Here is a 23881-nt window from a genome sequence, read left to right on the forward strand (position 1 = left end):
CAGAGTAAACAAACATTACGATGCTATGAAAGGTCCACGAAAGGTATTGCAATAAAATATAAAATATAATCGAAGAAATGATCATAAACTCGCAGTGAGCAATAAACTGTCATGGGATACGTTTGGTAATGATCACTTATGAGAATTTCTACTATTTTTGGTTGAGATAATTTGACTAAATCACTGATATAATGATTTACTACAGCCGCTATTTTTTTCTCGTTAGAAGTCATTTGAAGATGATGTAGAAGTCCTCTGTTGCCAAGTGAAAAGAAAGGGAATCTTTCAAAAACCGTGATGCGAGTTCAACTGTTTTTCTCTTGGCGTGACTCATTATACACCGACTCTACCCAATACTAACCTAGATTACTGCTGTTTAAAATGTTAATTCAAAAATTACGAATTTTTGGCTCCGCAAAGTGTGACACGTGACTGAGCCTTGTAAATAAACGAACTAGTTTAAAAAAACAGAAATTCCGGTTCCACACTACAATTTTTTGAAATATTTCTAGGACGCCATTTTGAAAAATTTAAAAGATCCGAAATGGCAGAATCGTAGTAACTATGTGAATCATTGCCCACAACAAACAATTACACAGTATTTCATACACATTAAAAAAGCTCAATATTTTGGGACTGCTCTTTGCGTCGATTCTGTGGCATAAAATCTTCTGAATAAAGGGCGAACACGAAATTATTGCGACACATTCAACAGGGCATAACTTTTTTACCATTGGGTAAAAATCAACCAAATTTTGCACACTTTCTCATTGATGTGTATTGTGTACATGCTGTCAAACTCGAAGTCGTGTTTTTCGATTCAACGAAAATGGAGGTGAACCAACGCGAGTTGAGAGAACAAATTCTTTCCAAACACCTGGAATTTCCTGACCTGTCGCACCGGCAGTTGGGAAAAATGTTGAACATTCACCATTCAACCGTCTCCAGAGTGTTGAAGCGGTTCCAGGAGCGGTTGACGTTGGACTACGGCAAAGGAGCGGGAAGAAAACCGGGACCGGAGAACAAAAAGACGGAGGGAAAGGTGAAGCGGATGATTAAACCAAATCCCAACAATTCAAGCCGTGATTTGGCTAAAAAGATCGGCATGTCGCAGAGCTACGCCCAGAATGCAAAGAAGAGAGCTGGACTACATACATACAAGGTACAGAACTTCCCAAACCGCGATGAGCGGCAACAATCGACGGCTAAAACTCGGGCACGGAAGCTCTACGAGAAGATGCTGACAAAATATGGCTGCTGAGTGATGGACGACGAAACGTATATAAAAGCCGATTTTAAGCAAATTCCGGGGTTGGAGTTTTTCACCGGCAAGAGCAAGTTCGATGTGGACGACAAATTTAAGAAGAAGAAAATGTCGAAGTTCGCCTCCAAATATCTCATTTGGCAGGCCATCTGCTCTTGCGGACTGAGGAGTGAGCCTTTCGTGACAAAGGGCACAGTAAATGGCGAGATCTACAAATCTGAGTGCCTCGAGAAGCGCCTTTTGCCGTTCTTGCAGCAGCACGACGAAGCTCCGCTATTTTGGCCAGATTTGGCATCATGCCACTATTCTAAAAGTGTCCTGGAGTGGTATGAGGCCAATTCTGTCTATTTTGTTCCAAAGGACATGAATCCGCCAAACTGTCCGGAGCTGCGCCCGGTGGAGCAGTACTGGGCAATAATGAAGCGGGAACTTCGGAAGAGCAAGAAGACAGTCAAAGACGAGGAGGACATGTTAAGAAAATGGAGAAAAAAAAACTGAGAAACTGGTACCGGATGACACTGTAAAGACTTTGATGGAGGGCATCAAGCGAAAATGCGTTCAATTTTACACTCAAGGCTCCATCGATTAACTTTTCTTTTGATTTTTGAAGTAAATATATGTATAAAACTACCCTAAAATTTTGGTTTGATTCTAAACATTATAAGAAAATTGGCATGACATTTTCGGTGTCGCAATAATTTCGTGTTCGCCCTTTATCTGCTATGCTCTTGTACGGCAATATTCCATAAAAGGCGTATTTTTACGGATGAGGGACTAGCAGAACCCTTTGCTATTTGGAATGCAGCAGCTTCCAGCAGTTTTATTCGAAATGTTATAGGGGAAATGGATATAATGTCGGCCTTAATGTACCTAATTTGGGCCCATACATAAATTCAGCAATTGGCTAAATTTTCAATAGCGATTAAAAATATCCATTAGTACCGTCCCAATGACGCGTTTATCTAGATAAAATTGATAAATAGCAGATTTTTAGCGATAGGCCCAATCTCAGATCCATAGGCCAACATTAGAGCCATTTCCCCTACCTGGCTGGGAAAATTCTTTTGATCAGTCCATGACGGTCGCTTCACATAATAGTGACACGACATACCGAAAAGGCAATATTAAAACAGGAAGTTATAGGTATAATACAATAGATCAAAGTAATGGTCGCGGTGATAAATATACCCAACACGCAATAAAAAAGAAAAAGAAAAAGGAATGTAGAGCTAAGTTTTCGAATCTAGAACTAAGCTCTACATCCCCTTTTTATTTTCCAGATCTCTAGGACCAGTTGGATGGATTTGGGAAAATAAAGTGCTACCATCCTTTATCAAGCCTCCATTAAACACATTCTAACAAGCTTCTTTCTAGAATTTTCAAATTTACACCCACAATTACTCCCACCCAGCCATTATCCAAATGACCTTTCGCCACCCCCATCATTTACTCCAGAACGACGGACATTATAGGTCCAAGCCAACTCCATTCAAACGCAATGGCGCAATCCGTTTCCGGCAGAAAACTTTCTCACAGTCTCGAAGCCATTCATGAACTCGATGCTGCCGTTGTAGTTTCGCAGCAGCACATCCGATCCGCGTGACCCCGGCGTCCCTTGGCGATCGTGTTCGCCAGCAACGAACGGTGCCAAATGATGACTAACTACAACTTTTGGGATTCGCTTTTTTGACCGTTGTTGTCGTTGTCGAACAAGACCCGGACCGTGCTATTAAGTGCTAGTGTTGCAGCTCCGAAATTTACTGACTGTTTGAGGGCACAAAGCTTCACCCCGTCGGAAGGTGGAAGTGTTTATGGCTAGCAAGTGGCAAAACAGAAAGGAAACGGAAAAGTTGTCCTTCTTTGCTAGCTTTCTGCCGAGGTTCTAGGTGTAACAGCGCGCGAAGATGGGTGCCAAATGGTGCATGGTTACATATTATTGTCTTCGAATTGGTGTGAATAATTTACGGTTAAACTTCGGCTCTTTTGGCAAAGTTCGGAATGGCGACAATGGAAAGTTTATCTGCTTTGGAAAGTGAATTCAACAATGGACGGATTTCCTGACGTGCACACTTAGAAAAATTTCTTGTAAATGTATGTGCTCAAAGCGTCCATGAGGCCAAGTACCGAAAAAACATTCTCCCGAATGAGCCTTTGAACATCTGAGCACCTCACACCTCAGATGCCCTCGATCGGGAATACGGCTCAGTAAGGAGGACACGCTCTCACTCGGGCACACATGGGATAAATATCGATAGGAGACGCCCTTCCAACAAATTTCGTTTCGCCTGCCCGACAAAATCCATTAAATTGCCCTTCAAATTTTATACGCAAGCTCGTGTACGGCATCTCAATATATCAAGAATGAATTTTCAAACAGCCGTATGTTTATCAAAGATTCAACCGTAATTTGTCGAAACTCTTAGCTCGCCCACGCAAACTAACACCACCATAGTGTGGAGGAAATTTGTATGGTGGCGTTAGTTTGCGTTTGCGAGCCAAGAGTTTCGACCAATTGACGTTTGAATCTTCGTTTTCAAAAGCAGATACGGCTATTTGAAAATACACTCGTGATATTACCTACGTCCATTGCTTCCAATCGAATAATTAATTCAACCGGATCCACTTTACGTCCATTGCATAGGTTTACAACGATCTACCTGTTCCTCCCGCCCCTCACCGCCATGCGTCTCTCCGAGCTATCGTTTGCTCATGTTCTCCTGTCTACTGTGCGCTCTGATATTCAATTAAAATAGCTTATCTCTTCGCACTAACCGACCCAAAGCACACTAACTCATGTTGATTCCATCTTCTCCATTTCCCATCATATTTGCAGATTCTAATCGTCCTGTCGACGGTCGTCTTCCTGGGAGCGATCGCATCGATTTGGAATGTTGTTGAACTTTGGTCCATCTACAGCATCGCACAAGGCATACAGGTAAGTGTGGGTGGGGGTGGTCGAGAGGGAGTTTGAAAGCTCCATTCATACAAAACGATGGTGCCTGTGTAACACACATATGTATGATGGATTACTGGCTGGCCCTTGATGGAGCAAAGTGGAGCAAATGTTTGCTTGTTGAAATCAGTGCGCTCACGTGATTCAATATCAATAATGCCTGCAACATGATGACGGCACCGGTCGTTAGGTACCTACTCATAAACGATTCAAAATGCTCACCCACCGCGCTCTGACCCTCGGGCACCATGTGAGAGAACGTATTGTCCTGAAGTATTAGGCGATTCGTTACCTTGTGGAATGAATGTATCGGATTTTGATTAAATCTTTCTAACCGCTTCTTGGAAGATTAAATAGGAAATTTATCCGGCATGGGTACGGCTAACACCTGAACGGACTGGCCAGAAGATTACACAGCTCTTTTATACTGCAACCGGTTGTTGTTGTCCTGTGATCTATGTGATGTTAGGTTGAGTATTTAGTGGCTGAGTTCACTCAAATTACTTGGAAGCGAGGATGAAAATCGATGTTGAATGGTTTTACTTAAAACTAGCGCATGAGTGAAATTGATTGCAAGATTATATTGAAAACTACTAAGATTGAATTCCATTTCCGTAATTAATCGAAACTTGAAGAGAATGCACAATGTGTGAAGGGTGCTTCATTATGTAAGAAGTATGGTCACTAGACTGATGCAAAATTTGAAATTTCACTCCACAGTACTTAAACGGTTCCAAATTGGGTCCTGCTTAGCCTCCCAAAATTTGAACTACTTTAGTAAGAAACTGACTTGGCACAAGCCATTTCAAGTTTATATGGGAATTATTATGGGAAAACTTATGTTTTTGTTCATATCTATCTTACCATTCATCACATCACTATGCTTTTAAAAATGATAGCAGTGATTGTAGAAAATATTCACAGCTACAACATTGTTGAAAACTACTTTTGAATCAAATGTAAGGAACAAAAGTTATTAATGATTCAATTCACTGATGTCTTATGATTATGCTCATTCAACTGATCAGCAGGCAACATTGGTGCTTCTGGTGCGAAGAATAGAGCACAAATATCATGGCTACATGTCACACTGCAAAATACAGTGTTGCCCACAGAACAGCTGCCTGATCATGCCATAAGATTATCAATCTCTTAAACAATTAATAACATTTTAATTTGACATTTGGCTGAAAAACGATATTGAGCAAAGTTGTAGCTTAGAAAATTTCCCGTAAGAATAGTTATCTAGATTTTAGAAAAAGCAATATGGAAAATGGTTAGAAGACAATGAACAAAAAGTTTGGTTTTCCCATAGTAATTTCCATATAAACTTCGAACAGTTTGTGCCAAGTCAGTTTCGTACCAAATGAGTTTAAATTTTGGGAGGCTAATCAGTACTTGATATGAAACCGTTTGAGCACTGTGGAGCGAAAATTTCAAATTTTGCATAAGTCTAATGGTCACCTTCCAGATTGAATTATTGCCTTAAAATATGAGTTTGGGCTAAACATTGTAAAAGTTTAGAGGTCCCGCAAATTGTTTGAAGCCTGTATGGGAATTACTATGGAAGGCTTTTTAAATTTAACTTACATCGCTTTAACTTTGGTTCTACTTGTCCAAACGCTGATAAACTTGAATACTTGTATGTGGTTGCTATGACAGTGCACAGTGAGGTGAACGTGGCCATAACTGTTTTTTTTTTCAGCCGCTTTTGTTATTATGTAATCTTTCCGTAATCCTCAATGAATTTCATCGAGGAATCCAAATTTTCATCCCAATCGGATGAGAAATATATTTTTGGAAGAATTTCACAGGAAATTTCTTTATTAACATTGTCATTGACACTGCTCATTTTTTTTTTTTTTAATTCTTTATTTAAGAGATTTTTAGCCTTAGGCTAGTTCATCTCTAAAAGACACTGCTCAACTCTCACCGTGGCAAGCAACTACCCACGGATCTGCACTTAAGAAGAATGAGAACCAGGGGTCAGTGCAGGCTTGGGAATTGTCAACCTCATGACGATAAACTATGTAACAACGACAACAACAAAAAAGTCAACGCTCATCTGACAAGCACGATGCAACAAAATTCTGCTTGAAAGACTGATCTACTGGGCTGTCTCTCGACGATACATTTTCTATTCTTGTCTTTCTCTCATTTGGTCACGAAACATCTGTTGCGTGACGTTTTCCAGAATGACTTAGTTGTTTCACGTACGTCGGACGACAAGATTGACGGAAACTGTCGACATGGTTATTGACGAAAAAAGTCTTTCATGTCATTCTTCCATTCTGTCGCGACAAAACTGCCACTGGTCGTTTTCTAATAAACGGATGTCGCTTTGGATGCGAGACATAACAAGATAGAAATAACTGGAATTGTGTTGTTTTGACGTGATTTCACCTCTGACTCGAAGTAGCTTGAATCTTGGCGCTGAACTTCGTGTTTGCAGTGATGGGTATTTTTGAAACGGACACAACTGAAAGCTGCCGAAAATCGAGGGGGGCGACACATCTAAATCTCAAGTTTAGATGGTCAACAAATCTCACACTAGCGAATCAATCTTCGAACAATCTTCTTTCATTTGTCGCATCTACTTGCATCGCTCATCATTTTTTTGCAGGAAATCTTCAGAATCGTCATCAATCTTCTTTCCATCTACTCAGCGTGCGCGCAGCTAGCCACAGCAAAACACAATCTTTTTTGCATCGTAGATAGAGTCGTCCCCCTCGCCGAAAATCGATGTTTGGAATCCAAGATTGCAGCGTCCGGTTTTAAAAAAAGTGGGAAATACTGCCAAATACCCTTCAATATGTATATTATTGGAATCGGGATGACGTCTAGAGACAGAAAATCGATGTCCAGCGCCATCTGGAAATCAAAGATGGCGGCTGCCGATTTCAGAAAAAGTGGGAAATACTACCAAATACCCTTCAATATGTATATTTTTGGAATCGGGATGACTTCTAGAGACCAAATATCGATATCCAGCGCCATCTTAAAATCTAAGATGGTGGCTTCCAATTTCAAAAAAAGTGGGAGATACTGCCAAATACCCTTCAATATGTATATTTTAGGAATCAGGATGACGTCCTGAGACCGAAAATCGATATCCAGCGCCATCTTGAAATCCATGATGGCGGCTTCCAATTTCAAAAAAGTGGGAAATACTGCCAAATACACTTTAATATGTATATTTTCGGAATCAGGATGACGTCTACAGACCGAAAGTCGATGTCCAGTGCCATATTTAATTTCAAGATAGCGCTGAACATCGATTTTCGGCCATCTTGAAATAAAAGATGGTGGCTTCCGATATCAGAAAAAGTGGAAAAAAAACTTCCAAATACCCTTCGGCCTTCAATATGGGTATTTTTGCAATAGGGATGACGTCTAAAACCCGTTAATCGATTTCCGACGCCATTTTGAAATCCAAGATGGCGGCTTCCAATTTCAGAAAAAAGTGGGAAATACTGCCAAATACACTTCAATATGTATATTTTTGGAATCGGGATGACATCCTGAGACTGAAAATCGATTTCCAGTGCCATCTTGAAATCAAATATGGTGGCTGCAGATTTCAGAAAAAGTGAGAAAAACTGTACGGTCTCGAGACGTCATCCCGATTCCAAAAATATACATATTGAAGTGTAATTGGCAGTATTTTCCACTTTTTCTGAAATTGGAAGCCGCCATCTTGGATTTCAAGATGGCGCTGGATATCAATTTTCGGTCTCAAGACGTCATCCCGATTTCAAAAATATACATATTGAAGTGTATTTGGCAGTATTTCCCACTTTTTCTGAAATTGGAAGCCGCCATCTTGGATTTCAAGATGGCACTGGATATCGATTTTTGGTTTCGGTTATCCCGATTCCAAATAATATACATATTGAAGTGTTATTGGCAGTATTTCCCACTTTTTCTGAAATTGGAAGCCGCTATCTTGGATTTCAAGATGGCGCTGGATATCGATTTTCGGTCTCGAGACGTCATCCCGATTTCAAAAATATACATATTGAAGTGTAATTGGCAGTATTTCCCACTTTTTCTGAAATTGGAAGCCGCCATCTTGGATTTCAAGATGGCGCTGGATATCGATTTTCGGTCTCGAGACGTCATCCCGATTTCAAAAATATACATATTGAAGTGTAATTGGCAGTATTTCCCACTTTTTCTGAAATTGGAAGCCGCCATCTTGGATTTCAAGATTGCGCTGGATATCGATTTTCGGTCTCGAGACGTCATCCCGATTCCGAAAATATACATATTGAAGGCTATTTGGCAGTATTTCCCACTTTTTTCTGAAATAGGAAATACCAATATTGAAGGAAATTAACATTATTTCCGGCCTTGTTTTAAATCTAACCTCCGTTTTAGAATAGATGGTTTCTTGTCGTGAACCTTCTTTTTAAACAACCTATATAGACTTTGTCTCAGAGAACAGAATGAGTGACATATGACTAGAATAGAAAGTCGCGACTGGATGGATTCTTGATTTGGTCGTAGTGATCTTGTCGTGCGACAAGAAATTGTTGTTTGACGAGAATTTTCCAGGATGGCCATTTTTTAATGTATCTTGTCGTGCGTCAATGACAAACGCGACAATTCCCATATCTGCGGTCAGTGTCCATGTTTTTGATGCTATTATCTGCCCTTGTCCTTCTGCTTCTAACAGGGTTTTCCATCTCTTTCCACCATCTATACGTCAGGCGGGCCTCATTTAAATACGCCCGTGATGTTGCTAACTGTCAAACGCGTATCAAGATGCCAGCCCCTTTGGCGTGAACCTACTTATCCTACACTCAAAAAATTCCACACGTTTGATTGAAGTGCTTAAGCACTTGATTTATTAAATGCACAATTTATTTTTACTTTAAGTGTATTTCACCCGAGATTTCACCTTGGCTCAATGTGTTATACACGTTAATTTCTAGTGTTTCAAACTTTTAAATGTTGAAAATCTTTCACTATCTATTCAAGTGCATTGCACATTGAATCACGCTACTGCTCAAAACAGATGGATTTAAAGTGTTTTGCATTTCAATGCGATGTGAATTGCTAGCTCAGAAAGGTAAACATCGAGAACAAGACTCGTGACTTTATCCTATCAACCCGCCTCATATATGAGAACAACCGTGGCACAGTGGGATCGAACGAATACTCCGGCAGCAGCACACCCCAACAGTCCATGATCAAATCCCAAATCAGACCCATTTAAAAGATATGTGAAAGATCTGGCCTCTGGCAGTTTTGTTTATATATTTGTCGATTGATTTTTACAGTCGGCAAAGTAGAAGTCGATAAAGAAGTATATTGTAGAATAGTGAACTATGATGTGCAAAGCTATTGATATCACCAAATGAGGCACATAGAATCCAAGTGTGTCACAATTCAAATCCATAGTGTTCAGGCATGATTCATAGCATAAGATTCACACATGAAATGGATGTGTTTCACAATAAGCACAAAATTAAGTGTGAGACACATGATGATGACGTGTAGAATGTTTGGAGTGTAAGCGTTCACACACGCTCAACAAAAAAAATGTGCACGTCAGATTCATGTGTTTTAACACTTGCCCGTTCAATTGATCAATCACTATGATTGTATGTGTTTTACAAATTAATTCAATGTATTTTACACACTTATTTCTCGTGTTCCTAACTATGGAATGATGGAAGATCCCACATCATAAATTCATGTGTATTGCACGGTATATTCAATTAAAATATTCATGAATCTGCGCTACTGTGATTTTTCTCCTTTAGTTTACTTAAATCTTTGGTTTTTATTAGTTAGGTAGGTTCCGATTCAACACATTGTAGTTTCATTTTTATACCTGTGATCTTGACTTTTTTACCTAGAAGATGAGTACTTAAGGGGGTTAGATTTTGATAAGTTCTTTAGTGGGAATGACACTGATGAAGACTGCACATTGTAGTCGAAATACGTATCTGTCATGGATACCAACATTTATTAAGTTGAATTAAATGGACGATAACCTTTTTTGCTGTTTTATTTAAGGAATGGAGAGTAACAACCCAATTTCATTACTTCATTACTTCAATTCTAACTTTTTTTTTTTTAATGACGATTTTCGATATTGAAATGTTCTACTATATTGTTAAACTCATATTTTCCATAAACTTTGCTGGTGACGCAAATTTTATAGCAAGTCATTTTCATGGAGATATGAAGCATGCTCTATGGACGCCCCCTTTACATCGATTTTTCGGCTTTAACTTGTTTGCTTGATTTATCCAAGACATACTATGTTCAGAAAAGTTTTTTTATTTTATAAAAACACTCCACATTTTACAAGACATCAACTCGCTACCTAGTAATCCACAAAAGATACATGGGTTAATTTATTCAAAACAAGATGTTCTACATAAGCGAAGGTAGCATATCAACTGCCGCTCAAAGGTAAATGCTTCGAACGAATTTGATAGCAACGATTGCATCCTCAGAAGAAAAGTTTGTGTATTTGCTCATTTGTCTATGCGTTGCTTCCACCTTCACTCAAGCGCAGCGCTACTGTATCTGTCACGGCGATTACCTTCACTTTTATGTGCGTGAACAACTTCTATAGAGAACAACTGGTGCAAGTTTGATCAAAGTAGTCGATCGCGTTCAGAAATAATGTCAAATGAAACTCGAAAGAAGAAACAATATTGTGCACAAACACCAAGCTGGCTAAAGTGCTGAAGATGCCGAAAACAACAGTTTGTCGAGTGCTCGAAACCTACAAGGAAACCCTGAGTGTGGAAAGAAATCAGTGGACCTGTTCGCAACAGTGAATAAGTTTCGAGACGATCCTTCAGCAGCAGAAAAAATGTCCCTTCCTTCCTCCTCATCCTTTTTGACGTAGGACTACGTCTTTGATTTCTATATGGGGGTACACTTTGTGAAAACCGAAAATGGAACATGTAACAAATTAAGAAAGATTTAGAACGTTAATAACTCATCTGCCCCTGGTCCAATTTTAATGATTTTATCACCAATCGATCAGAAATATGGCTACGCATTGATAACAATGTCGAATGTTGATTTTCAACAAGAAACTATTGAAAACTGGTAAATGTCCAGCATTGTCCAAAAGCGTCGAATTAAGTAACAATTCCACCAATTACCTACATGCATATGCTGCTTCCCCAGCACAGTCGTCAGAGTGTAGTAAGTAGACGAAACAAGTCGAAGTGGCATTCGCCTCCGATCCTCGGGCGCGTGCGAATAGGGAGGATGGAATTGCGTAATATTTTGCATACTCATCGCCATATTCAGAACCAAACGCAAATTCTTCGAGATAACCACCATCCGTCGTCTGGCTCGCCGTGGCGGTGTCTGACGTATCTCCGGTCTGATTTACGAGGTGTGCTGAAGATGTTACTGAAAAATGAGATCCGTGATGCTGTCACCTACACTAAACACGCCAAGCGTAAGCGGCCATGGATGTCATCTACGTTTTGAAGTGACAGAGACGCACTCTGTTTGGTTTCGGAGGTTAAATCATCACCAACTTTGGCAACAAAACGGTTCTTTTCAGGGCCACCAAGCTTATTACAGTAAAGAGTAGGCATAGAATTCATCTGCCTGTTTGTCCATATTCAGAACCAACGACCACACAAAATGTTCATGTAATCAAACTGGAAGCGTACTGAGCTCCAATGCTACCGACGCCAGGGAGGCAGCTCCCACACCTGGACTCTACATATCGACCCATCAACTCAACCAGGGACTAACGGCTTTACTTCCCGCATGAAGGCGTGATCAGAGATGTTATGCCTTAGAACATGCCGGTGGCGCCGACTGAGATTGGACCCAGGCCTGCTGGGGTGAGAGGTAATCACGCTAACCACCGGCGCCGATATCTTTCAAGGTGATATCACGGCGAATGAGAACGACCCAAATTTGAGTTTAGTTATCTCAGAAATAAGAAATACAGTGCAGGAACTCAGCGATGAGTAAATTTGACTCTTGTTTTCCCAGGTTTTTCCAGGATTTTCCAGGGAAAAATTCCCGAATTTGAGAAAAGTAAAGATTGGATTCACTTAATTTATTGGTACTACTACGAGACTGAAATTTTTTTTTCGTCAATTTCCTCATATTCTGACAGATTTTTTAGGTTTTCCACCGGAAACCATGAGACAAATTTACTCATCGCTGAGTTCCTGCACTTTTGGCGATTATGAGTGAACTAAACTCAAATTTGGATCGTTCTCATTCGCCGTGTACGCAAAAAGAAAAGAGCCAGTGTCGCTACTTGATAGCAAACTACTCATAATAGGAGGAGTCTTTATAGCTTTTATACCACTTGGTCACACATCATTCTGCTTTAACCTGAAAAGATATAAAATACCGCTGCTGTATGGCATTAGCTCATTTTCGCTTCGGACGGCGTAGTGAACAGCAATAGCAGCAGTAGGAAGGTGGTGGCTAGTCCACTCCTTCACACCTAACAAGCAACAATTGACTGGTCGTGGCAAAGGAGGAAAAGGTCTGAGAAAGGAGGCACCAAGCGCCTAACGACCACACAAAATACTCTCCAAACTTGTAAGCAGGGGTGCAAGTTATTTTGATTGATTCTCTTAATCAACTTTCTCTTTGAAAAAGATTACTACAAATTTGGTACGCCTACAATTCAAAAACGGAAAGAGTTAAGATAATAGATAATTGATCAATTAAAAGAACTAAATGCTCTTCACATTTATTCCGTCCACTAGCGGTCCTACGTCAAGCTTCCGTTCGTGCCCCTAGGCACAGACCCTTCTACTTTTTTTTCTAACCCCGAGATAGCCACGGGAAAACGGCCTCCCTAATAACATCACAATAATTAATCACGCTCAAGATTAGTAGATAGTAGAGTACGCACCAAAAACTTTGTCAGTCTTTCTTGAATCCTGGAGAATAAATCAACCATAAACAAGTAAAAAGGTTTCGCAGTATAATTTCAAAGAAGAAACGTCTTCCAGTTTGCTTGCTACTGCTGTTGATTGGATTCGTCTGCTTGCTGGACCTACGAAAACATTGGAACCAGGGATCGTCAGCTGCGCAGCAAGGTGTTGAGGTGCGTTAAAGCTAACCCCGGTCTTTCGATCCTAGATGTGGCCAGAAGGAACAACGCCAATTTTAAAACGGAACATCCTTGCCAGGGAAGGATAAAAGTCGTACAAAACCAGTAATTATCCGAACCGGCACATGAAGCAGAATTCCGTGGCCAAAAAGCGTGCAAAGCTCTTGTGACTTGCTCTGCACTTTGATCGATAACGAAACATACGTCAAATTTGATTCTAAGCAGCTTCCCGGTCAACAGTTTTACATCGCGACTGGACGTGGGGATATGCCGGGAAGATTCAAGTTGGTGTTTTCCGAAAAGTTAGCGAAAAAGGCCATGATTTGGCAAGTGATTTGCATTTGTGGCCTGAAAACTAAACCATTCGTCATATTCTCGACGATGACATCCCAAGTTTACATCGAAGAATGCCTGAAAAAGCGTGTATTGCAGTTCATCCGCAAGCATAGGGGCAAAGTCATCTTTTGACCCGATTTGGCCTACTGCCACTACTACAAGGTGGTTCTGGAGTGGTATGCTGCCAACAAGATCGATTGTGTTCCCTAGCTAATGAATCCTCCGAATTGCTCGGAATTTCTACCAATCGAAAAATGTTGGGCAATTTCAAAGCAGCGACTTCGACGAAGCGGCGGGCAGTCAAGGACATCCGTTTCCACTGTGCGGGCGCCGATGGGCTCCATCAAGAGGAAGGTTCGAGATTTCGTTAGAACTGGAGAAAATTAACCATCTAATGCTGTAACTTTGATGTTTTAAGAAAAGTACTGTGAAGCAACCATCAATTTTAAACTTATTGAATCACGAATTACAGGTCTTTTTGTGCGTACCAATTAGCTTTTAGTCAGCCTTTAAATGTGTTTATTGTTGCCATACATCAACAGGCGGCTGTAGCCCAAATGATGTTAATAATACTAATCATAATAATAATAATAGTAAAATTACATGTCAAATAATCACAGAAAGAAAAACAAAGCAACATGGTCAGAATGTAAAAAAACATAAATGGAAATACACTAATTTTCTCTGCGGCCGGCGAAAACAGATGAGAATCTCCGACGAAGCGCATCACGTGTGAGGTGAAAGTCGAATACAGATGCGACTCTGTTGAACACACGCTGTAGTCCGCAAATCGCACCATATGTCCCGTAGTTCGTGCGACGCAGTGGCAGTCTGAGCATGAGGTTGTTACGGAGTGGTTGGGGTTGCACGTTTAGGTCAATTTGCCTTAGGATAGCCTCACAATCTATTCGTCCCTGTAGAGTGTCGGCGATAATCAAAGCTCTGTTGGTGTCCCTTCTAATCCGGAGAGGTTCAAGGTTTATCAGTTGGCAGCGACTCTCGTAGCTGGGCAGCCGAAGCGGATCTCTCCAGGGCAGTCTACGAAGCGCAAAACGAAGAAAGCGACGTTGAACAGATTCGATTCTCTCGGCACCATTGTTGTAATTCTGATTCCAAACCGCAGAACAATACTCAAACGTCGATCGTATGAGGGAGCAGTTTCACCAACTAACTCGGCTCATGGCTTCTTGTCTCCAGTTTCTCAACTGTCTTGCTCCACTTGGCCTAACCCCCTAGCTCGCTGCGCGACTATCTGAATACTGGGCTCGCCATATAGTTGCGCCAGCTCGTGGTTCATTCTTCTCCATATGCCGTTTTCAAATACTCCACAAGGGATGGTCCCATTTAACCACGTGTCATTCAAAAACTCCCAGTACTTGCAGGTTCTCCTCGAGCCTTCTGCACATCTTGTGCCCGAAGAGAACTTCCGGTCTTCTCAGCGTCTTATACATGGTACACTTAGTAGGGGAGAGAAGTATACCAGACCAGAGGTTTTGTGGAGTCGGTAGTAAGTATGACGTTGGAATCTGACCAATGTCAAATAATAACTATATCATCCGATTTTGTTGTCGTTTTATACCACATTTCTAACAGTTATTTATTCATAAATCCGACCAAGTGAATTCCTAAGAGCTTCTTATAATAATACTTGGGTGGGTTTAAAAAATCATTGATCAGGTCCAGAATGTTAATTGTGTGATGGTTTGGATATGTTGTTACTAAAATCAACAATGAGCATGAGATTCGTGCATTTCGAATTTCACCAACTTTTTGAGCAAAATACTCCTTAATACTAGAATTTCATCCACTGTCATATTTGCAAAATCACGGTTTTAAATTTGCCCCTTTTCCTAGCCCGGTTCGGCCCCTACTGCTTGTCTCCGAGATGAATAGGAATTTTCACTTTCAACCCACCCAAATACCTCTCGCAACAAATCAACCGCACCGCACCGGGTAAAAAGCGAGAACGCGTTAATTTAATTTAATTTTCACTCATAAAAATTCATCTCATCAAATGGCTCACCAGAGAGTAGCAGCGCTAGAAGAAAGTTCCAAAAACACTTGAAGGTTTCCCTTCTCAGCAAAAATAAAAATAAAAGATTCCTTAAATTGGGTGAAAGCGTTCAGTTTCAGGAGAATCCGGGAAGCAAAACAGGTCCGGAAGGGAGTCCTGAGGCGGAAGGAAACCACCCGAAAACTTTTCACTCAGAGGAAACTTTTCCTCCAACCACCCACAAACACATACACACACACTATCCTCCCTAGGTGAATGCTGCGGCCGCACCTTCCTCAAATCGAAGGAACGATTCCAAGACGACGAAGCGAATAGCGGAGAAAGATTGTATCGAATGGCAATTAAAAGTTGAACGGCGAAATAATTGGAACCCTTGGGGGAAAATCCAATGCGGCTTTGGACCAGGGAGAGTAATTTTTCCGGAATTCAATTTGACGGACTTTGGCAGACAGTGTGCTTGGGGCGTTTGACTGGCGACATTTCAATAAAAACCCTTAAGATGGGATGGGAAGGGGGATGACCGCTTTATGTATCAATTGACTGCTAGAAAAGCGGCCAATAATACCTGCCCCACGGGAGAGGTAGTCCAAAGTTGACGGCAGAGCCGATTAAATCTGCTTTTTCCGAGAAAACTCAACCCAAGAAGCTTAAGTAGGTAGGTACTTACATGGAACCCATCGAACCGAGTGAATCGACATCTAATCTTTCACTTTTGCGACAGGCACAACTCCGGGGCGAGAAGCAATCCCTAGGATTGAGATACAATTTCTGCAATGGATCCCCGAGTGAAGTGTTGTTGTACGCTTAGAAGCGAAAGCAGAGTGCAATTTTGAGGAAGTGGCAAGCTTTTACAAGAGGTTGACATTTATAAGGGGATTAGATACGTGATGTTGAACGCTGGATAGTGTCTCGTATTTCGAAAACTACACACCATTGAATGGCGGTGGGAATGCGGAACAGATGTTTGCTCACATCCACATTCCATCCGGAGGCGTTTTCCAGCTACCTACACACCAAGACGATGTCGAATGGAGTGGGATGTCTGATGGACGGAGTGAAATGGTGTGATTTAACTGTTGCTGAACACCCAAGGACTGATAGCGGTAATGTCAAAGTGGTGTTCTTTCCGGGATTAGGATTAAGCTGCTGCTGATATGCAGCGTGGGCGGAAATCGATTTTGAGTTATAGCAAGTTTTGTTTTCCGGAAAATAAGATCAAGGATGATGATCCGCAATCTAATTGCAAATGCCTGTTCGCTTTGCTGGGTGTGGGTTGGACGGGTGGGTAACATGGTAGATGAGATTTAGTACAGTCAACTCTGCACAGCGTGAAAATGGTGGGACCGTTGATTTAAGGAATAATCGAGTTTTAGAACAAAAAACAAATAGAAAATCAACTCAATAGTCAATTGTTAAACTATGATTGAAATAGCAATTTATCAAAACTGATAGCTCGCCTAAGGAACACAACCAGAAAGGAATAACTAAATTATAACATCGTCAATGAATGTACCCAAGTAACAATTCAGCAGCAACTTGGCATCCACTATGATTTATGATTGTTTTATAACGGCAATGAACAATCCATTTAGTTCAAATGCAGCATTTTAAAGTGTAAAACTTTCCTGGTTAGTAAATCAGCTTATTGCTGTTTTAAAACCTTTTAAAGTCGGTCGAGAAAGTAAAAAACTGTCTTGTTCTAAAAATAAATTTATATCAGCTCTCAATCCCTCCATAAAACTGTTCTGTAAACCAATCATAAGCTTAATTAGCAATGCCTTGATAAAATACTCTATAAAGGTGTTCCATCATTATGAGGGCAACCATAAAGCCATTCGGTTTTAAATGAGAGCAAAAAGCAAATATTGTTGTTGTTAAGACTTGTTAAAGTGTATCATTAAATCCCCAATTACTCTGTCTACAAATTGAACTTAAAAGTTGGATCCTCGTAGTGAATGAAAACAAAATTTATGACAAGGAAATCTCGAAGGGTACACGAAGTAGGATGTAACATTCAAGTGAACATGAACGACCGAAGGGAAGTCAATTTCAGCAACGACTGTGCATCTGGCGTTTGCATCACGTTCTGACCGGTGTTGACCGTCTCCTATATGAAACAGTCTAAAAACAGACCAGCCTTCTATAGATCGGACGACTTGCATTTGTGCCAACAGCAAACCACTGGAACTTTCAGTAAGCAGAGATTGGCTGTATTCCGATTCATAGCAGTGATTTTATTCAGCGAAAGGGTCGAAATTTCATTCAAGCGTACTTAATATAAACTGCATCGTTTGATGGGGCACTTCGGGAACCATCCGGAAGAATGGGATATTTTACGGGAACGATTGAGCTTCCAGCTGTTCCATTAAATAGATTTAGATATGTGAAATATGGCAAAACAGTACCGCACACTTCTTGAGTAACTTCTTTCAAATCCAGCGGGAGAAAATCACCTGGAAGAATGCTGAAAACCATAGAGGTAACTCTAAAACTAGTAGGTCCCCAAAAACGTGCTCAACTTTTTGGCTCAGCTTTTCGGTCCCAAGCTAATCGATTCACCCCTCGAAACATAGGAAATTCCACTAACCCCTCATTTTATCTGTCAAACTTTCAAAGCGAATCAAAACAAACATTGCGTAGTACTAGAATTTCGACTAGAATGGGGTACGTTAATCATTTGCTTGGGACCAATAGGCTAGTCAAGTAGTGAGCCAATTTAAAATCGTTAGTTTCGTATTGATTGTTTTCGAAAACACTTGGAACTGTGATATAAGAGTACTTATAAGTACTTTTGATACTTTTGATTGCATTTTAACTTCAACGCACCGGTTCTTTGTATTGCGTGTCCCTCGCCGTAAAGGCCGAAAATCGATGTTCGACGCCATTTTGGAATGCAAGATGGTAGTCACCTGTTTTAGAAAAAAGTATATAAGATATGGTCGCCATCTTGGATTTCGAATAGGCGTGTGACATCAATTTTCAGTACCTACCCGGCGTCCCTGTTCCGATAACACCCGTATTGCAAGGAATTTGCCAGTTTTTCTCAACCATATTGCTGCCATATTATATATATAACCAACCGCTGCCATATTGCATTTTAAAATGGTGTCGGATATCAATTTTTTACATGAAATTATATCTGTCAAAATTAGTTTGACAGCGATTTGGTATGGATTTTCCACGAATTTTCACTACCACGCTCTCACATATCGCACCAATACAACCGGACGTGTAAAATTTCAATGTCTATAGACGAGTGCACGGATGGATTTGAGTTCGCTCACTCGACAAAAAATGACACAACAGCAATTTATCGGGATTTACATATTGATAACATCTTCTTCTTCTTATCCGCATTTCAAGCTTATTGCATATCGCATTTTAGCTTATTGTGTGCTCTTAACTTAGTGTTCTAGATGCACTTCCACAGTTATTAATTGAGAGCTTTCGATGCCTATACCATTTTTGCATTGACATAATTGTGTGGCAAGTCTAATCATACTTCTATGCCCAGGGAAGTCGAGAAATTTTCCAACCCGAAAAATGTCTAGACCGGACCGGGAAGTGAACTCAGCCACCTCCAGCATGGTCTTGCTTTGTAGCTGCGCCTTTACCGACTGAGCTAAGGGAGGCCCCATTGATAACATGTAATGCTCAATATATCAAAGAATTACTGTTCTTAAAATGTTTAAAATGTTACGTAATGCAACAGATTACTTTTAAATACTAGCCACCCCTACATAACGTACTTTTCTTATACTTGATAAAATGGTTGTAACACTTTGCCATACGATTTCCCCCTCTGCCATTTTAACAAGCACTTGACATATTTTTCTAAACAAATTCCGCATGCACGGCCATTGAAAATGGTTCATAATTGAGTAAGAGTTATTCACTTCTAACCTGTATACAATATTCTTAAATTTTTCCCATATTCGAGAAGTTTTCTCTCATCGCTATACTCAGAACCACACGCCCCCAACGACCACCCAAAATGTCCTTCAGAGTTGTAATCTTGTAACCAAACTTGGATGCAAGTGCACTCTACGAAGCACCCGTGTCCAGTAGCAGCCGGGCCGAGACTCTCCCTATCCCTTACTTTCTGCAATTATTTTATTTAATCAACAAATAACCATAGGTAAACCTTGAGGTAAACACTAAACTGTCGTGACCGGACCGAGGTTTCCAGCCTCGGCCACGGCAACACGAATTAGCGATGCAGCTCCCACTGGTGCGGCTGCTTCTATTGCTGCTGCTGCTGCTGTTTCTGCTGCTGCTGTTTCTGTTGCTGCTGTTTCTGTTGCTGCTGTTTCTGTTGCTGCTGTTTCTGCTGCTGCTGGTGGTCCGTCAGCTCCAAAATTCGTTACAAGAATCACTTCAACGAGCTTAGGTACTTCATATTTATACCTGCTAACCTATCACAATTCTCTAACCAATGAGATTCTGTTTACATGCGAACTATCACGCTTCACGCTCACTTGATTCTACTCATTATTTATTCAACACTAACTCTATCTACTACATTCTTCCCCTCTTCTACTCTCCTTAATTGAGGAAGGGGAGTATTATATCCACCCATTTGGTCATGGTAATTCTTTCTACCATCCATCAGTTCATGGTAATTCTATCTACCATCCATCAGGTCATGGTAATTCTACCATCAGGTCATGGTAATTATATCTACCATCCATCAGGTCATGGTAATTTTACCATCAGGTCATGGTAATTATATCTACCATCCATCAGGTCATGGTAATTCTATCTACCATCCATCAGGTCATGGTAATTCTTTCTACCATCCATCAGGTCATGGTAATTCTATCTACCATCCATCAGGTCATGGTAATTCTACCATCAGGTCATGGTAATTATATCTACCATCCATCAGGTCATGGTAATTCTATCTACCATCCATCAGGTCATGGTAATTCTATCTACCATCCATCAGGTCATGGTAATTCTATCTACCATCCATCAGGTCATGGTAATTCTATCTACCATCCATCAGGTCATGGTAATTCTACCATCAGGTCATGGTAATTATATCTACCATCCATCAGGTCATGGTAATTCTATCTACCATCCATCAGGTCATGGTAATTCTATCTACCATCCATCAGGTCATGGTAATTCTATCTACCATCCATCAGGTCATGGTAATTCTACCATCAGGTCATGGTAATTATATCTACCATCCATCAGGTCATGGTAATTCTATCTACCATCCATCAGGTCATGGTAATTCTATCTACCATCCATCAGGTCATGGTAATTCTATCTACCATCCATCAGGTCATGGTAATTCTATCTACCATCCATCAGGTCATGGTAATTCTATCTACCATCCATCAGGTCATGGTAATTCTATCTACCATCCATCAGGTCATGGTAATTCTACCATCAGGTCATGGTAATTATATCTACCATCCATCAGGTCATGGTAATTCTATCTACCATCCATCAGGTCATGGTAATTCTATCTACCATCCATCAGGTCATGGTAATTCTATCTACCATCCATCAGGTCATGGTAATTCTATCTACCATCCATCAGGTCATGGTAATTCTATCTACCATCCATCAGGTCATGGTAATTCTATCTACCATCCATCAGGTCATGGTAATTCTATCTACCATCCATCAAGTCATGGTAATTCTATCTACCATCCATCAGGTCATGGTAATTCTATCTACCATCCATCAGGTCATGGTAATTCTATCTACCATCCATCAGGTCATGGTAATTCTATCTACCATCCATCAGGTCATGGTAATTCTATCTACCATCCATCAGGTCATGGTAATTCTATCTACCATCCATCAGGTCATGGTAATTCTATCTACCATCCAATGTAGTGACCTGATGGATGGTAGATAGAATTACCATGACCTGATGGATGGTAGAAAGAATTACCATGACCTGATGGATGGTAGATAGAATTACCATGACCTGATGGTAGAATTACCATGACCTGATGGATGGTAGATAGAATTACCATGACCTGATGGATGGTAGAAAGAATTACCATGAACTGATGGATGACATTTTCGAAAATCTCTGATGTATTTTTCATTTTCACACATCTAGTCACATAACCAACAAAGCAACCCCTGTGTGGAAGTAGAACCATCGCGGCGATCAGCAAAAGGAACCAGAAAAGCGGTAGCAACCACGCTTCTAATCCTGAAGGAACCGGGCCGAAACTCTTCTGAGCGCCCATTCCTCGTAGCGAAGTTGAGGTATCCTTCGCTGCGCCTTTTTAACCACCTGGTCAACCCGTGTCCAGCAGTAGTCGGGCCGAGACTCTTCCAAGTGCCCATTCGTCGTTGAGGTATCCTTCACTGCGTCCTTCCAACCCGGTGCAGCCACCTAGTCAATCCGTGTCCAGCAGCAGCCGCGCCTTCCGACTCTTCCGAGTGCCCATTCACCGTAGCTAGCTTGAGGTTTCCCTCGCTACGGCCTTCCAACCTGTCGCAGAAACCAGTTCAACCCGTGTCCAGCAGCAGACGAGACGAGACTTTTACGAGTCGTCAATCATTGAACCGAAGAATATGGGATTGCTCGGTCCGATTTGCTGATCCAGCTGCCTACACGTCATCATCATCTTCCAAAGGATTTTTCAGGGCCACCAAAATTTTCCAAAAGAGTTAAATTTCTTAACATGTCCCAACTAAAATTCATATCGAAAGGTTCTTTTCAGGGCAATCATAGTCATACTAAAGAGTATAAACAGAGCTCCTGCTGCAGTTAGCAAATAACATTTATTCTATAATACCACGTAGTCCTACGTCACCATTGCGTACAAACCCAAAGGGCTTTCCCTTGTAGTTTTTTGTCCATGTGCGATTGGTTTGAAAAGTATTTTTTTTTTTTCTAAATCATTAAAAATAAACTCACGCTGACCAACGCCGCCACCGGCAGAAAACAACATATCACGCCACCGCCGAAAATATTTTGATCGGCGCACAGGTCTACTTCCTACTGAGCAAAAGGTCGGAAGTTCAATATCAGGCCCACTAGATTTAAATAATAACAGTCTGCTGCTTTTGCTGATCCACATCACTTACCAAAGTGATACCTGATCTTAAAATAATCCACCTAACTAACATTACAATCCTTTCGGTGACAGCAATGGAGATGCAGAGGTGTGTTCAGTCTCTAGTAACAACGGACGTCGATCTAATCATCCTACCCCTCCCCAATGAGGATGTGGCCGACTTCGGTACTGATCTATAAATAGAACGATAGAGAATCAGTGAAATTATACATTGAAGAAAGTAATCTAGTTCCAAGCTCCATCTATGTGGTGCCTTGTGCCATTTCACTGGTTCTGATCAGTAACGAAGAAGCAACTACGACGCACAGTGGTGCCAAGGGTATCAAAACACGCGCTTTTTTATTTACGCTGAAATGGTTGAGTAAAGGTACTAGGTGTCTTGTGAAAAGTTTCTCGGGTTATAACACTCCTTCTTATGGTAAAATAAAATTAAAGATTAATCCACCTAAAAGTGAGATGCTAAATTAATTTTTTTTAATATGATGAGATACATAAAAATTGTGTTTGGTAAAGCTGTAGAGAACATTAATGTAAACAACTTTGTCGAAGACTATAACTTTCTAGCTCTTATAACTGCTGAGATATAAAGGTTATATTGTGGAGACATCGTTGAAATCAGTTTTGTATCTGTAACTTTTTCTATTATATTTCTACATGTTTGGCATGTTCTACAAAAATGTTAGAAATAGCAAATTACATATCTTTTCACAAGATTGCAAATTGCTATCATTAATATTTGAAAAGTTACTTACATTTTTTGGTTTAAAATTACCCAATTTGCAATACCAATAACTTCTAAACGGGCAAAAACGAGCAGGCCATTCTTTGAGCAATTGAAAGTACAAGAAAATGCAATGAAATGGTGAAGGAACCAGACCGCCCCCACTTGACCCTTAACCGAAATAGTTGCATTGAAACTTGTCACTTTTCAAAATTTGAAATGGCGATTTTGTGAAACCACGGGACTGTTATCGAATAGGTGTGAAAAGAGGCATACAAATGGATAACCAAGCAACCTGAGTTATTTCTAGTGACTAACAAAATTACTCGGGATCAAAACCAGACCACCCCCAAACGACCCTTGACTGAATCGATTATGTACTTTAAATATTTTTCTATTTTGTCAATAAACAATACCAACATCATTCATGTTTAATTTTTATTACGTTCCGATTCAAAT

General features: G+C 40.6%; 1 protein-coding gene across 1 annotated transcript in view; it reads left to right on the forward strand.

The window, feature by feature from the left end:
• The window catches only part of LOC135698968 (latrophilin-like protein LAT-2), a 260484-nt gene that overhangs the window by 212918 nt on the left and 23685 nt on the right, over positions 1 to 23881 (forward strand). The window contains exon 7 of the mRNA XM_065219136.1: positions 4098 to 4199. Within this exon, the coding sequence (XP_065075208.1) occupies positions 4098 to 4199 (102 nt within the window). The remainder of the gene's footprint in view (positions 1 to 4097; positions 4200 to 23881) is intronic.

The sequence above is a fragment of the Ochlerotatus camptorhynchus genome, unplaced genomic scaffold (genome assembly GCF_037179485.1).
Source record: "Ochlerotatus camptorhynchus isolate MF236.1 unplaced genomic scaffold, CSIRO-AGI_Acam_v1.1 ptg000099l, whole genome shotgun sequence".
Lineage (NCBI taxonomy): Eukaryota > Metazoa > Arthropoda > Insecta > Diptera > Culicidae > Ochlerotatus > Ochlerotatus camptorhynchus.